At 36.5% G+C, this 13808-nt stretch overlaps 2 protein-coding genes across 2 annotated transcripts; one reads left to right on the forward strand and one right to left on the reverse strand.

The window, feature by feature from the left end:
• The first annotated feature begins 1861 nt into the window (after nt 1-1861).
• On the forward strand, nt 1862-7271 carry LOC120092597 (uncharacterized). The gene is made up of 7 exons (XM_039050732.2): nt 1862-2360; nt 4067-4229; nt 5026-5226; nt 5301-5546; nt 5905-6052; nt 6238-6478; nt 6594-7271. Exons 1-7 carry the CDS (start codon nt 2045-2047, stop codon nt 6929-6931), a joined length of 1653 nt encoding a protein of 550 aa, XP_038906660.1. The 5' UTR covers nt 1862-2044; the 3' UTR covers nt 6932-7271.
• Nucleotides 7272-9158: 1887 nt separating this feature from the next.
• TMK1 (transmembrane kinase 1) lies at nt 9159-13019 on the reverse strand. The gene is made up of 2 exons (XM_039018418.2): nt 10461-13019; nt 9159-9944 (listed from the first exon to the last, which is right to left on the reverse strand). The coding sequence occupies exons 1-2, from the start codon at nt 12796-12798 to the stop codon at nt 9415-9417; spliced, it is 2868 nt and encodes a 955-aa protein (XP_038874346.1). The 5' UTR covers nt 12799-13019; the 3' UTR covers nt 9159-9414.
• Between the last annotated feature and the right edge of the window lie 789 nt (nt 13020-13808).

Genomic DNA, 13808 nt, shown 5'->3' on the forward strand with positions numbered 1-13808 from the left:
AACAAAATTAATATGTATATTCAAAACAATAACAAAACAAATATTAGATTTTGATTTTGATTATGCCACAAAAACAATCAAAGCACATATATTCAATAAACAAAACAACGAATGAAGTATTTGTTGGTGGCTTCGAAGCAAGTCGAACGAGTTGCAGAACAGGTCGAACGGGTAGCAGAGCTGGTCGACGACGAGCTCAATAGCAGTTGTGAGCGGCGTTTGACGTTCGGTGTTTTTAGTGAGGTGTTCGACGTGAGGCGCAGGCGTTCAGCGTTTGGCATGAGGCGCAAAGGAAGAAGAAGAAGAAGACGTTCGACGGTGTTGTGTTATCGATTTGAAGAAGAAGATTTGAAGATGAAGGAGTGTGCGGCGACTAGGGCTTGAAGAAGATGTTATATAATAGATCTCTTGATGGCTATCGTGTGCCGTCGGGAGATTCGTCGAAAACTCCTGACAAGTAAAATAGTTCGTTAGGAGTTCAACGGGCAGTGGCCACCAATCTCCTGACGACTAGTATACGGCGTTGGGAGTTAGTTCTAACTCCCGATGCTTCTCTTACGTCGTCGGGAGAGCCTCTTTTTTTATAGTGTTAAATGTTTAATTGCCATATTATGTTTATCAAAATCTATTATTGTTTAAAGTTTAAGGTCAAGACAATGGATATGTTTGAGTGATGGTTCTTTTTAATACGGATGATGGTTAAATAATTAGATTATATATGTACATTTTGATGGATACTTATTTCATATTATTAAAAATTTAAGTACTTTTATCTTTATGTTATAATGAAAGCTCTTCGTGGGATGTACTAAACCTTTTTATATTATAATTAAAACTATTCAATAGGATTCATTTAATTTAAGTGCCAATTAAGGTTGAGCTATGAAATTGATATTTGATTAGTATAAATTCGTATGTGACAGACTAATATTTATAACTTATAAGTAAGGTTTAAAATGTCGACCTTAACAAAAATATCAAGGTCTTAATCTAACGGAAATGCCGATGTAAATATCGATACAATGTCGATTTTAATGGATATTTTTAGAAATTTAAAAAAAATTCAATTTTTTTTTAAATTAATAAAGAAATATTTTATGATTTTTAAACAAGTTATCAAGTCTATTATTTATACTATCTTTACATTAATGATATTTTGTTACTTATGTTTTATGTTTTGTAAATTTTTTCTACTACATGATGTAAATATCGATTCACTTTTCATGTAGATTTTAACATATAGAAACGTGAAAATACGATGGAAATATCATTTAAGTTTAAAAATCACTTTTTAGTCCATAAATTTTCATAAAAGTTATAATTTAGTCCCTGAACTTTGGTTTGAAACAATTTAGTCCCTGAACTTTTAATATTGTAACAATTTAGTCTTTGAACTTTACAATGTAATTATTTAGTCATTGTACTTTAAGATTTGTAACAATTTAGTCCTTATTATAAAAATTAATGTGAAGATATAATGAGATTTCTTGTCTAAATAAAATGATAAACTAATTAGAAACTTGATATTTTTTTTTATAAAATATAAATTCTACATCATAAAATAATAAAAATTAACATCTAATTTTAATAAATTTGTTTATGTAAGGGACTAAATGGTTACGAGTTTAAAAGTATAAGCCATAAGGGCTAAATTATTACGTTCATGAATTAAATTATTATAAAATGTAAAATTCAGAGAAAAAATCGTTACAAACTAAAATTTGGAGACTAAATTGTTACAAAATTAAAAATTCAGAGACTAAATCGTCACAAACTCAAATTTAATTATTACTTTCATCAAATTCTAGGACTAAAAATATTTTTTAACCCATCATTTAATACTATGCTTATAAGATAATTTGTTTGTAATTAGTTAATTCTCTCCGATTTGGCCGTCGGGAAACCCCTAGCTTTAAGCTGGATTAGACATGAAGTATTAAGCCACGAATTACAAAAAAAAGTTCACACTGAGCTCCAATTCATATTTCCGTTTGGGGAATGATAATCTGAATCTCTAGCAGCAGATCGTGAAACCAAAGGAAGAATGAGACATGGTGGATCCCGGAGGAAGAGATCCTCATCCTTTGTGCGATATGTCGTTGTTCTATGCGCTGTCGGTGCTGCAATTGGATTTTTGATGCTCAATATTCTTATGAGGCTGGAAGCTCGAGAATCAGAATCGACCTCTGATCAGTTTGGTAATGGCGACGACGTTGAGGAAACTCCGGCTCAGAGTGGAATGGAGGGAAGCCGGAGCTCCTGCGCGACGGTGGAGCAGATGGGAGAGTCCTTTAAAGATGGTGTCTGGAAGGAAAGCCTGAGAGTAAGAACAATTATTCAAAATCACTTTTATTTGAATGGTAATGTTTCCTTATATTCTTTTCTGATAATTGTTTGCACTCACTTTGTTGATCGTCATATAGTTATATGAATAATTAATAGTAATTAATAGTTGCGGGAAATCAGTTCCTTTTTGGTTCTTAGGCCAGGTTAGTGAATTGATTGTTTTCATTTTCCATGACTACGAGGGCGTTTTTCGATTTTTTGCCATTCTAATGGTCCTCTGATACGTTCTATAGTGAGTGTATTAGGAGAATCGGTTGAATTTAAAATACTGATGATTTGGAGGTGTTGAGAACAATGTCCAAGATAAAAAACTAAGGTATTTTGTCCATGCTCACTAATTTAATTAAGAATGTCATATCTTTTATGAAAATACCTTATGAATCTGTTTGTCTTCTTGCATCTTCTTTCAATCCCATTAGCTTTCCTTCATTGCCACTCTCAAGTCTCTCCATTACATTAATCTCTCGTCATGAAGATGGTATCCTACATTTCATGAAGGTTTGATTTCATATTGGTATGGACTGTGAAAATAGACGAAAGTAGAATCAAAATGGAGGAATGAGGAAGAACGAGGGAGTAAGGGGGGAAAGTAGTTGAAAAAGGGCAGTGGATGAAACTTGAGAAGACCTTGGGCTTCCCAAATGTAATTTGGAAAGTCAAAGTTCCGGAAGAGAATATTTTTTTCACCTGGCTAGAAGTTTATAGGAAGACAGATGCCAATGGACTGGTGCAAAAGAAAGTCTTTAATCAACTTTTCCCTGTATCCCAACCCTGGGCTGTTTTTTTGTTTCTTGTGCTTAATGATAGATTCAGCTTCTTACTATATGTATATATATTTTTAAAAAAAAAATTAGCAGAAGAGCGGAATATCATTATCATTCTTTCTCTGGCAGGTCAAAGAGACCACATCACTTGGTTGGTGGGGGGTAATAATCCCATAATGATAATAATAGATTATTGTGTGGTTAAAAGTAATCATGATTACATTATGGTTCGGTATGAGCAGCAGGAATGGTCTCCTTGAGCTGCATTGAAATTGAGGTTGAGGACTCGATGGAGTAAATTGAAAATGAATTGCTGGTTGGTTTGGTTTAGTTCAATGCTTAGTAGTTAATTGCAGCCACTAGTTTACTATTTTAGTTTATCAGCTAGTATAGTCAGTAGTAACTAATAGTTTATTTACTGGATTCTTAAGTAGTCCACTGTGTTAGTAAAAGAGACAGACAGCCTTAAAACAAGTGAAATGGCTTTGAACCGCTACCTTTGAATTGAATAAAGATTTCACACAAGGACTTTTTGTGAAGCTAAGCAGTTGTACTGAGACCTCAAATTGGAACGTATTGAATCTTTCAAGTTGTAGTGTACCCTCTGATGAAATAATACAGAAGGGAGGAAACCCATATAATTCATTCCTTAGAATTAGAATAGTCATAGGAACGTTAGTACTGGTTTTCGTCTGATGGTGTGGATACTTGCTTGAGTCTATGCACAATCTTTATTCAAATACAATTTTAAAGCTAATCGTCTTGATTGCCACCTCTTGACTTTTGGTTTCTTGAACTTAATAATGATCTCATCTTCTATTTGTTTCCATGGATAATTATGTGATGAACCATTTTGGCTTTTCCTTCACTTTCAAACCTTTTGTCACAATGGTTTTCTGGTGGAAAACTTGTTAGCTTTTTGTGATCTATAATTGCTCACATAGCTTTCATTGTAGGTGCTTCAAGAGTGCGACAACTTCCTCCTGAGCAGTTTTGCAAACATGGTTTTGTCATGGGCAAATCCTCCGAGGCAGGCTTTGGGAATGAGATGTACAAGATTCTAACTGCTGGAGCTTTAAGTATAATGCTGAACAGATCCTTGATTATTGGGCAAACCAGGCATGTTGGTTGTATATTGAGCCTTTTTATTTCTATTTAAATATTGGTTTTGAATACGATAATTGCATCGAGTTGTTAGAAGCATCTAGTGTCTATGACAGTTCCTATTTCTCACTGACATTTTAAGTTATAGGCAAACTAGTAGTGCATCTTGTATAGTATATAAAAATTCGTTAACTTTCCTCAGTTAAAATGTTATTAAATGGCCAACAAGAGCGTAGCTCAACTGACATAATGTTCATACTATCAACCTCGTGGTTTGAGGTTTGATTCCCCCACCCCACACTTTAATTACAATACCGCTTCAAAAAAAAAAAAAAAGATTCTAGCTATGATTTAGTTATTGAAGTGAATACTAACATTAATTTCCCCAAAAAAAAAACAATAATCAAAATTATTATAAATAATAAATTATAATTAACCAGATTTCATATTTAACAAGAGCGTAGCTCAACTAGCATAGTAACTGTAGTATCGACCTCGAGGTCTGAGGTTCGATTCTCCCACCTCACACTTTTGGGTTAAGCACTCTAATTACAAATCTCGTGGTTTGAGGTTTGATCCCCCACCCTACACTTTAATTACAATACCTTTAAAAAAAAAATGTTATTAAATGGATGGCATAGCTTCAAAGAAGTGGTCAGACAAATATCAGAAGAAACTGTGCTATATCTATGGAATAGGGTTGTAGTTGGGCATGTGAACTTGACCTATTCTCATGATTCTTTTTCCTCCTTTTTTCCTCTATTTTTCCCCTCTATATTTACAGTAGTTATGTTATTACTTCTATTTTCAGGGGAAAGTTCCCTTTCGGTGACTACATTTCTTATTCTGATATCACGTTTACCTTGAAAGAAATCAAGCATTTGTGGAGACTTAACGGTTGTGTTAGGAAATTCAATAGGCATTTGATTATGCGAATTGATGATTTTGAAAAACCTGCTCAGACAAATGTTCTATGCAGTAATTGGAAGGAATGGGAGCATCCTATCATATGGTATGTTTAATTTTCAGTTTACATTAAACTGGTACTCAATCTGTACTCTGTTTATGCTGACCAAAGTGCATCAGGTTCCAAGGTACAACTGATGCAGTGGCTGCTCAATTTTTCTTGAAGAATGTACATCCCGCTATGAGGGCTGCTGCTTCTAATTTATTTGGGTGGCCAGAGGTTTTAGAATCTAGACCTAATGTATTTGGAGAGCTGATGAGAGTTCTTATATCTCCTTCAAAGGATGTTGAAGAAGCAGTGATCTCAGTCCTGAAAAGTGGGGCTGATCCTGATATTTCCTTGCACATGCGGATGCTTATGAATAGGTGGTCTTACTAAACTACTGTTATTTCCTTCTCTCTCTACTGCCACTAGCTATGAATTCAATCTTGAATGTCATCTTCCAATAGATTCCATTTAAATTGATAGAAATCCAGTACAATCAGCTTTGGGGAAAATTTCTAGTGCTCCCATTGTACCTACTCTTTAATCTTAAATTCGCACTAGGATTTTTTCTTTCATAAAGAATATTCAATGTTGCTAGATCTTACATCATTCTTAAGGAATGCTGACATTATAATTAATTAACGGGAGTTGTATTTGTATCCATAATACCGCGTAGTATAGGGAAGTTTCCCTCACTTTTGTAATCCTTTAACTAAGTAACGTGCATACATATTTCAGGTCTGTCAGAGGTTTACAGGCTGCAGTGCAGTGCATCAGAAAAGCCATGCTTAATCTAACCACAGTCTCAAAACCTAGATTGGTTTTAGTATCAGATACCCCAAATTTTGTAAAAAGTATCATGCTCATCTTAGGCGAATTTGCAGAGGTAATTGCCACATTGCGCAATTTCATTTCTTCGAATGGAATCACTTCTGGACAACTGTTGTTAGCTCCACTTTCAGAATACATGCTCAATGCTCAATCAAATAATTGATCAGTCATAGCCTCCCAGATATTTTGTACGCTTGTAAATAGAATTTCGGTCTAATTTTATTAGTAATTTATTTTCAGGTTATTCATTTTGATTATGAACACTTCCGAGGAAACATCTCTGGAACGCACGATGAATTCCATAAATTGGACTTCAGAGTGAAGGACTGGGGCCCATCACCAAGATGGGTTGCTTTTGTGGATTTCTTTCTTGCATCCCGTGCCAAGCATGCTGTTATATCTGGTGCTCACCGGCGTGTTGGTACTACCTATGCTCAGCTAATTGCGGCATTGGCTGCAGCACACAATCTTGACAATCTCGGTATTGTGAAAAAATCCCTAATTCATTTTACATGTTGGATAATGTAGGAAAAGAACAATTTCTTTGAGGAACATCTGTTCAACCGTTTCTTACATAACATTTCAAATATGCTCAGGGAACAGTTCTACTGGTTCAGACTTTTCATTCTTGAGTAGCTACCAAAGTAATTTGCTGAGAGAAGGTTTAAAGAACCAGGTTGGCTGGGGGCATATCTGGAACAGGTTTGCAGGTCCTTTAAGCTGTCCGAGTCAGCCTAATCAGTGTGCTTTTACCCCTGTTCTCCCTCCGGCATGGTGGGATGGACTTTGGCAATCTCCCATTCCACGAGACATTAAAAGAATGGAGAATTATGGAGTTCATTTATCGAGCCTCGGCATTGTTGATGAAGATAGTCTACGATCATTCTGTAATGCAAAGAAGAATGTTGTGAGGACTATCCCTTTCATACTATAGTCATTTTATGCTTCTGTCTGTCATGTAAGCTCTATAACTAACATAGTCCTTATAACTGTTCCTAAACTGTGCTTATCTAGTCAATGTTGGCACAGTCCAGGAATTTGTTTCTGTTAAATCAAATAGCCCAATAAATTATGTCTTCTTCTATTTATTGGGCCATTTGATTTACGAAACAAAATCTTATATGCCGTTAAGAATGTCTGATTCCTTTTTTAGTCGGTTCCATTGGATCAAATAGGTACAAACCGACATTTTCCCGTTTTACTCCCGAGTTAAAAAATGTTTATAGAGTCGGATGATAGAAAAATTATCATATTACACATTTTTTTTCTACCAACGTTCATGAATGAAACTCACGAATCCCATTCTGTCCCTTATTCAGCCAAAACCATCGGGGGACATACAAATCTTTCTCAATTCATTAATGTTAACACTAACCCATCTTGCAGATTGTTTATGTTTGCTCAACAGGAAGTATGCTGAAACCCAACTCAGCATTAAACGAAACGAGCAAAGCATAGGCAGAAGTTAAGTTTAGATCAAATTGGTACATTCTTTATCTGGATGCAGCAAATTTTGGTCCTTGTTGGATAGCCTGTAAAGGAAAAGGAATGTTTGTTGAGTTGACAGGTATCATCATTAGTATTTGCTTATTAGTTGGATGGTCAAGTTAGTTCCAAGGAACATGTCTTGAACTAATTGTAGTGGGTGATATTGAATGGTTGGATTGTACTTGTTTCTGGATCATATCATTGCCTCCAAAGAAAGGTGATATTGAATGGTTGGATTTACACTGTTGAGTAATGATTTGGTCCTAGATCCAAGTTGTAGAAGAAGACCCAAATAGAAATTAGGTTGCTGACAGAATCTTTTTGAGTGGATTCTACAGGAGATCTTTTGTTTTTAAGCATGCAAATATCTTTGGTTGTTGAGATTAGTTTTGCATGATTGAGCTTGTGCTTGTTTACTATGAATGTGTGTGAGCAAAGGCATTGACTTTGTATATCAAGTTTGAGCATGTATGTGTACATTATGGAGTAATAGGTGTCCACCATGCAATTTGGGCATTAGCTGACTTAGGGGGACCTATGAGATTACTAGTAAGGGATGTATTGGAAATATTAGTAGGATAGTACTAAGGGTATAATAGTAATTGGAAAATGGTATCTTGGTTACTTATAAGGGAAGTTGGGCACCTTAGAAGGGAGAACGATTTTGGGTATTGTGGAGTATGGGACTTTGGGAGAGATAACCCTCTCGAAAGATTTGATCTTTTAATTTCTCTTGATATTGCAACGTAGTTCTTCTATTGTATTTTTTGTTAGGGGAATCCTAATAGCACCCTTTTAGGCCATTCCAACATTATTATTTGGATGATTCTAAAAGTAGTAAACATAGTCTCAATTTGAAAGTAATCTTAGATGGAGATCTACCCCCTTGGTATTTGAGTTGGCCAGTTTGACTCTGATGATTGTTGAATCTCATCAAATATCTTTGGATAAAATACTTTTTTGGTCCTAGATTAAAAGTTTAGTTTTCATTTGGCCTCTAAGTTTCAAAATGTCATACCTTTAGCTTTTAGTCCATAATTTTTAAAATGCTACGATTTTACTTTTGAGATTTGAATTTTGTTTCAATTTGGTTAGTAAGTTTTTATACTTTTATCTTCAACTTTCACTAACTACTCACTTCTTCTTTTGCATTAATGACTATTAATTAAATTAAAATAATTATGAAGGGAAAATTTAAATTGATTTTAATAGTGATGCAAAAAATAGTCAGATTTAATTAATTATAACTCTTTTCATTCTTTTAAATTAATCAAAAGTGAGTATTTAGTGAAAAATCGAGATTAAAAGTGCAAATCTTGAAATCTAGAAACCAAATTAAAATGTAACTCAAATCTCGATAATTGTAACATTTTGAAATCTAAGGATTAAACCAAAATCGAATCTAACTTGAAACTTAAGATCCAAATAGAAAGCGGATAAAATTTAATGATAAAAAAGATACTTTTTCCAATATCTTTTAACCTTGCTCCAAATCTCCAATACCATTATGTTGGAATGTTTTGACGAAACTCACAAAATGCACTGACCTGCAAATTCTATGATTTACTTTGTGTGAGAATGTTTTTAAGCTAATTTTTAAACATCATGACAGATACTTTCATGTCATTTATTCTCGAGAAATTTTTATTAGAACCAAACTTAATCTTGGAGACTAAAGAAAAAGAATGGAGGTTTTAATTCTAAAAAAGTGCACCCGAAGTGTTATACAGTTAAAGAGATGAATCAAAATATCCCTTTTCCCCATCTCTTCACACTCTTCTGTTTCAAAATACTAATACACATACTAAAAACATGAAAAATAGGTGGAAATCGAAGTGTTGAGAACAATTACATATAAACACTATTTTGCAAGAAGTAAATGAGAACTTGCAAGGCCAAAAAGATGACCTTTTACACGAGAAATAGGTTTCATCTCCCATCTGCAGAAGTGAAAGATTCTGCAAACCCATATGGCCGTGTCGGTATGCTGGTCTGCGTGTTGTCAAAGCTAGGAAGGAGGGACGACGAAGACGATTCCATTTGACTTCTACCTTCATAAGCCTGCCATTTCTTGAGAGCTTGAGGCAATGACATCTCAAGGTCGATGCCGTATATATCTTCGGAGTTCTGGTCAGTTGGTTTCCAAAACTCAACAAGGGATGATAGAACATTGACTGCATGACCCATATCTGGCCTTTGATATGGCTCCCTAGCACAACAATGACCCGCTAACTCAGCCACGGTGTTGATGCTGGCAAACGTTTCTTCGGTAAGATCAATGGTCGGATCAATGGCCTTGTGGAAGGAATCCTTGTTGATTTGCATCCGACGGAACCAAGTTACAAGGTGCATGCTCTCCTCAGGCTGGCTCTCGTCAAGGGCCCTTCTCCCAGTGATTAGCTCCATTAGAATCACACCGAAGCTGAATACATCGACTTTAGTTGTTACTCGACCGGTAACTGCAGAACAAGACTTTTACATTAGTATCAAGTCATCACAAAAATGGGCTCAAGAACCCTAACAAGATTAGAGAATCTCAGAATCTTGAAGGACCAATGGCTGTATGAAAGGCATGGCACAAACTCTATGCTTCCTAACTTTATTGCACTGTCTATAGTATTTGCATTGCCATGAAAAGGTGATTCAAGAAGAAAGACAACAATGGCAGATATATTCCAACGGAACAAACTTAATTGCAGGCAAAAGAGTTTGATCCATTGGCCATTCACTTCCTTTCTATCTGTCGCTACGCATTTGCCGTACACCAACGAAGTACATTCTAAGTTCTAACTAAGCCATGGAAGAAGATTTACTTTGTATCTAACATTGAAGATGTTTTGACATAGATGGCAGAGCATGAAACAGTCACATATTAGTGTACTGCTTCTTAACCTTGATTGAAAATGCAGTGAAGTTATTTCTACAAAAAGCAAGTGGTAAACAAAAGCTAATGGTAGAAATTCAAAGGCAAGTACCTGCGTATTCTGGTGCCAAATATCCGAAGGTCCCGGCAATCCTCGTCTCAATAGAACCCTTACCTTCCGGTGCTAGACGGACAAGACCGAAGTCTGCAACCTTAGCTCTCATATCATCTCCAAGAAGAATGTTTGAAGGCTTCAAATCCCTATGTATAAAGCTTTGATGTGCCAAACCATGAAGATACTCAACCCCCCTTGCAACATCTAATGCAATGGTCAGCCTCTTTGTCCATTCCAAAGGTTTCAATCCTTCCTCCGGCCAGTTGAAAAGATGTCTGCTAAGTGTACCTTGAGGCATATACTCGTAGACGAGAAGCTTCTCGTTTCCGTCTAAGCAGTACCCGAGAAGAGCGACAAGATGTCGGTGCCGAACTTTTGTCAAAACAGCGATTTCAGACTTGAACTCTGTTAGTCCCTTGCCTTTAATGACTCCTGACTCCATTCTCTTCACTGCAATCTTCGTCCCGTCGTGCAACTCTCCTTTGTAGACAGTTCCGAACCCTCCCTGTCCCAAAATGTTCTCTTCACTGAAATTATTGGTGACATTTTTCAACACCTGAATCGAAATCACCATGTTCCCTGCTTCAACCATTTGAATATCACCAGTCTCACTGCTAGCACCATATTGTGTTTCACTAATTGCACCTACACTAACACTCGATCCAGCAACCGTGATCTTTACACTCTCATTATCGGAACCTGAATGGCGCGGATGAATAACCATCGCGTTTGGGCTTTGCACCTGGCTAAATCGTTTCTGCTTCATTTTATACACACACAAAACCACCAATCCAATCAAGAACAGAACAAACACACCACCAACAACAGAAAGCACAATGACTCCAATCATGGAACTAGGTTTCTTCTCCCCATCACTGGAGTTTCCACCACCATTAGAACCCACTACCTTTGTGTCACTCGAACTTCCCGACGATGGAGCACCCTTGGAAGAAGAATCACTATTTTCTTTTCCAATATCAGGGTTGCCATTGGTCTTCACCATTACATTACTCCTAAACTTAGGAATCTTCCCAGAAAGCCGATTGTTCGAAACATCCAATTCAGTTAGAAAAGGAAGGGTTGTAAGCTCCTCAGGAATTGAACCTGTGAGGTTATTTTCAGCAAGAACCAATCTCTCCAGCCCTTTAAGAGAGGCAAATTCTGGAGAAATCAAACCAGAAAGCCCCATTTTCTGAAAGTTTATGATGGTTATGTTCTGATTTCTGCAAGAGATTCCAATCCACTCAGCACATGGATCATTTCCCTTCCAATTCTCAGCAAATCTTTGAGGATAACCCATAAATTTCACAATGGAAAGCAATGTATTCACTCGTGTATCACACTCTCCAGGAACTGACAAACAAAAACTGTTAGAATCATCAGTCATATCCACAGAAACCCCTGTTTTAAACAGAGGAATTGGACCCTGAAGCAGATTATTAGTCAAATTCACCACTTTCAACGACTCAGATTTCACTAAAGAACTTGGAACAGGACCAGTAAACTTGTTATCTCTCAAATTCAACACCTGCAAATCCTTTAACCTCGAAAAATCTGGTAAAGGACCCGAAAACGAATTCGAATGCAACCAAACTTCAATCAAAGAAGTCATGTTCTGTAAAACATCAATACTCCCACTAAGCTTATCAATACTCTTTTGTCCATTAACCCACAATGACTCCAATTGAGATCCAGAGAAGCTAGAAGGAAGGCCCCCTTCAAGATTATTAAAAGCCAGATGCAAATTCGTCAGTCCTGGAATGTCTTCGCCGCCGAGAAACTCCGGTATCCGTCCGGTAACATTGGCAGAGTTGGCTGAGAAGTTCTGCAGAGTAGAAGCATTTCGAAGACTCGCCGGAATCTCCCAAGCTGAAAAGGGGTTATCGTCGATCTCAACGGCTTGAAGAGAGCTCATTCCGGCGAAGAAATCGACTGGAATCGAAGTGAACTGATTCCCACTAAGCAAAAGCACTTGCAAAGAGGTTAATCCACTCAAGCTTGGTAAAGGGCCAGAGATTTTGTTCCATTGAAGCTCTAATCGCTCTAGAGCAGTGAGATTTTGGAGATTTGAAGGGAGCGTACCTTGAAGATTTTGGCGGCCGATTTGGATTCGAGTGACTCGATTGTCGTCGGAACAGAGGACGTGATTCCATTTGCAAGGGTTGGGGTCGGACCAGCCAAGGGATTCAGTTGGGTTAAGGCTCTTTTTCAGAGCCGCCATTGCAGGGGCATCAGGGCTTAGTTCTTGAGGTTCTGCAGAGAGGAAGATTGAGAAGAGGGCTAAGAGATTAATGAGGAGAAAATGGTTGTTTCCCAAATGGGGTTTCTTCTCCATAGAGAAAGAGAAACAGAGTATGAGAGAACAGGAAATAGGAAGAAGATGGATTAAAGCATAGCTTGGAGCTCTGGTGGAGAAGAAGGTAGAAGAAAGAAACAATGGGGGAGAGAGAGAGAGAGAGAGAGAGAGAGAGTAGTTTCAAGTTGCAACACAGAGCAAAAGTTATTAATGGATGGGTTTCATTAGTAATAGTAAGTAACTCATGGATGATATGATACACCTTTCACAATCTACTTCCTTTTTACATTATAATCTATTAATAGTCAATCACATTGTTTTAACTACTTAAAAATGCATATTTTTTTAAGTAAGTGTTCAATGTTTTTACATTCAACCCTTTGAGATTACTAAATCCTCTCAAATAATTAGTTTAGGGGATAGAGATGGGATTATGGGGCAAAGTGAAGGGTGGAAAGGGTGGCAGAAATGAAGGGGAAGCACATGGGGGGTGTGGGGGACCACAAACTGTCAGAAAAACAAAAGGACTGTCAGAAAAAAAAAAATAAAGAAAAAAAAAAAGAACAAACAAACACAAAGTGAAAGGCTGGAATCCAAGTTGGTTTGGAGTTTGGTTGCTTGGAATGGTGGCTCTATTGCCAAATCAAATGCCATTTCATTGCATTGGATCCTTTCTTCTTTAAGATCAAGCTTTTCTTCTTCTTTTTATTTTGCTCTTTAAAATAATTCTTTTCTTCCATTGATTCATAATGAACTTCAAATCAAAGTAAGGCAGTACTGTGTCTCTTTGCTTCCTTTTTGTTGTTCTGTTTTTTGTTTTTTTTTTTTTTTAATTCTTCCAGCTTCTCTTGATAGGGTATCTACCTGTATTGGTCTCCTCTCCCTCACACATATTTCTTTCTCTTTGTCTAATTAAAGAAAATGAATGTGATGAAAGTATAAAAGTCTTGAAACACACTGCCCAAGGAGTTTTTTTCTGGCTGAATATTGGGTATTTTTATAAGATGAAAAGAATATTTAAGTAAAGTATCTTAGCTATGGGAAAATTG

This window comes from Benincasa hispida, chromosome 12 (assembly GCF_027475165.1).
Source record: "Benincasa hispida cultivar pf3 chromosome 12, pf3_genome.v1.1, whole genome shotgun sequence".
Lineage (NCBI taxonomy): Eukaryota > Viridiplantae > Streptophyta > Magnoliopsida > Cucurbitales > Cucurbitaceae > Benincasa > Benincasa hispida.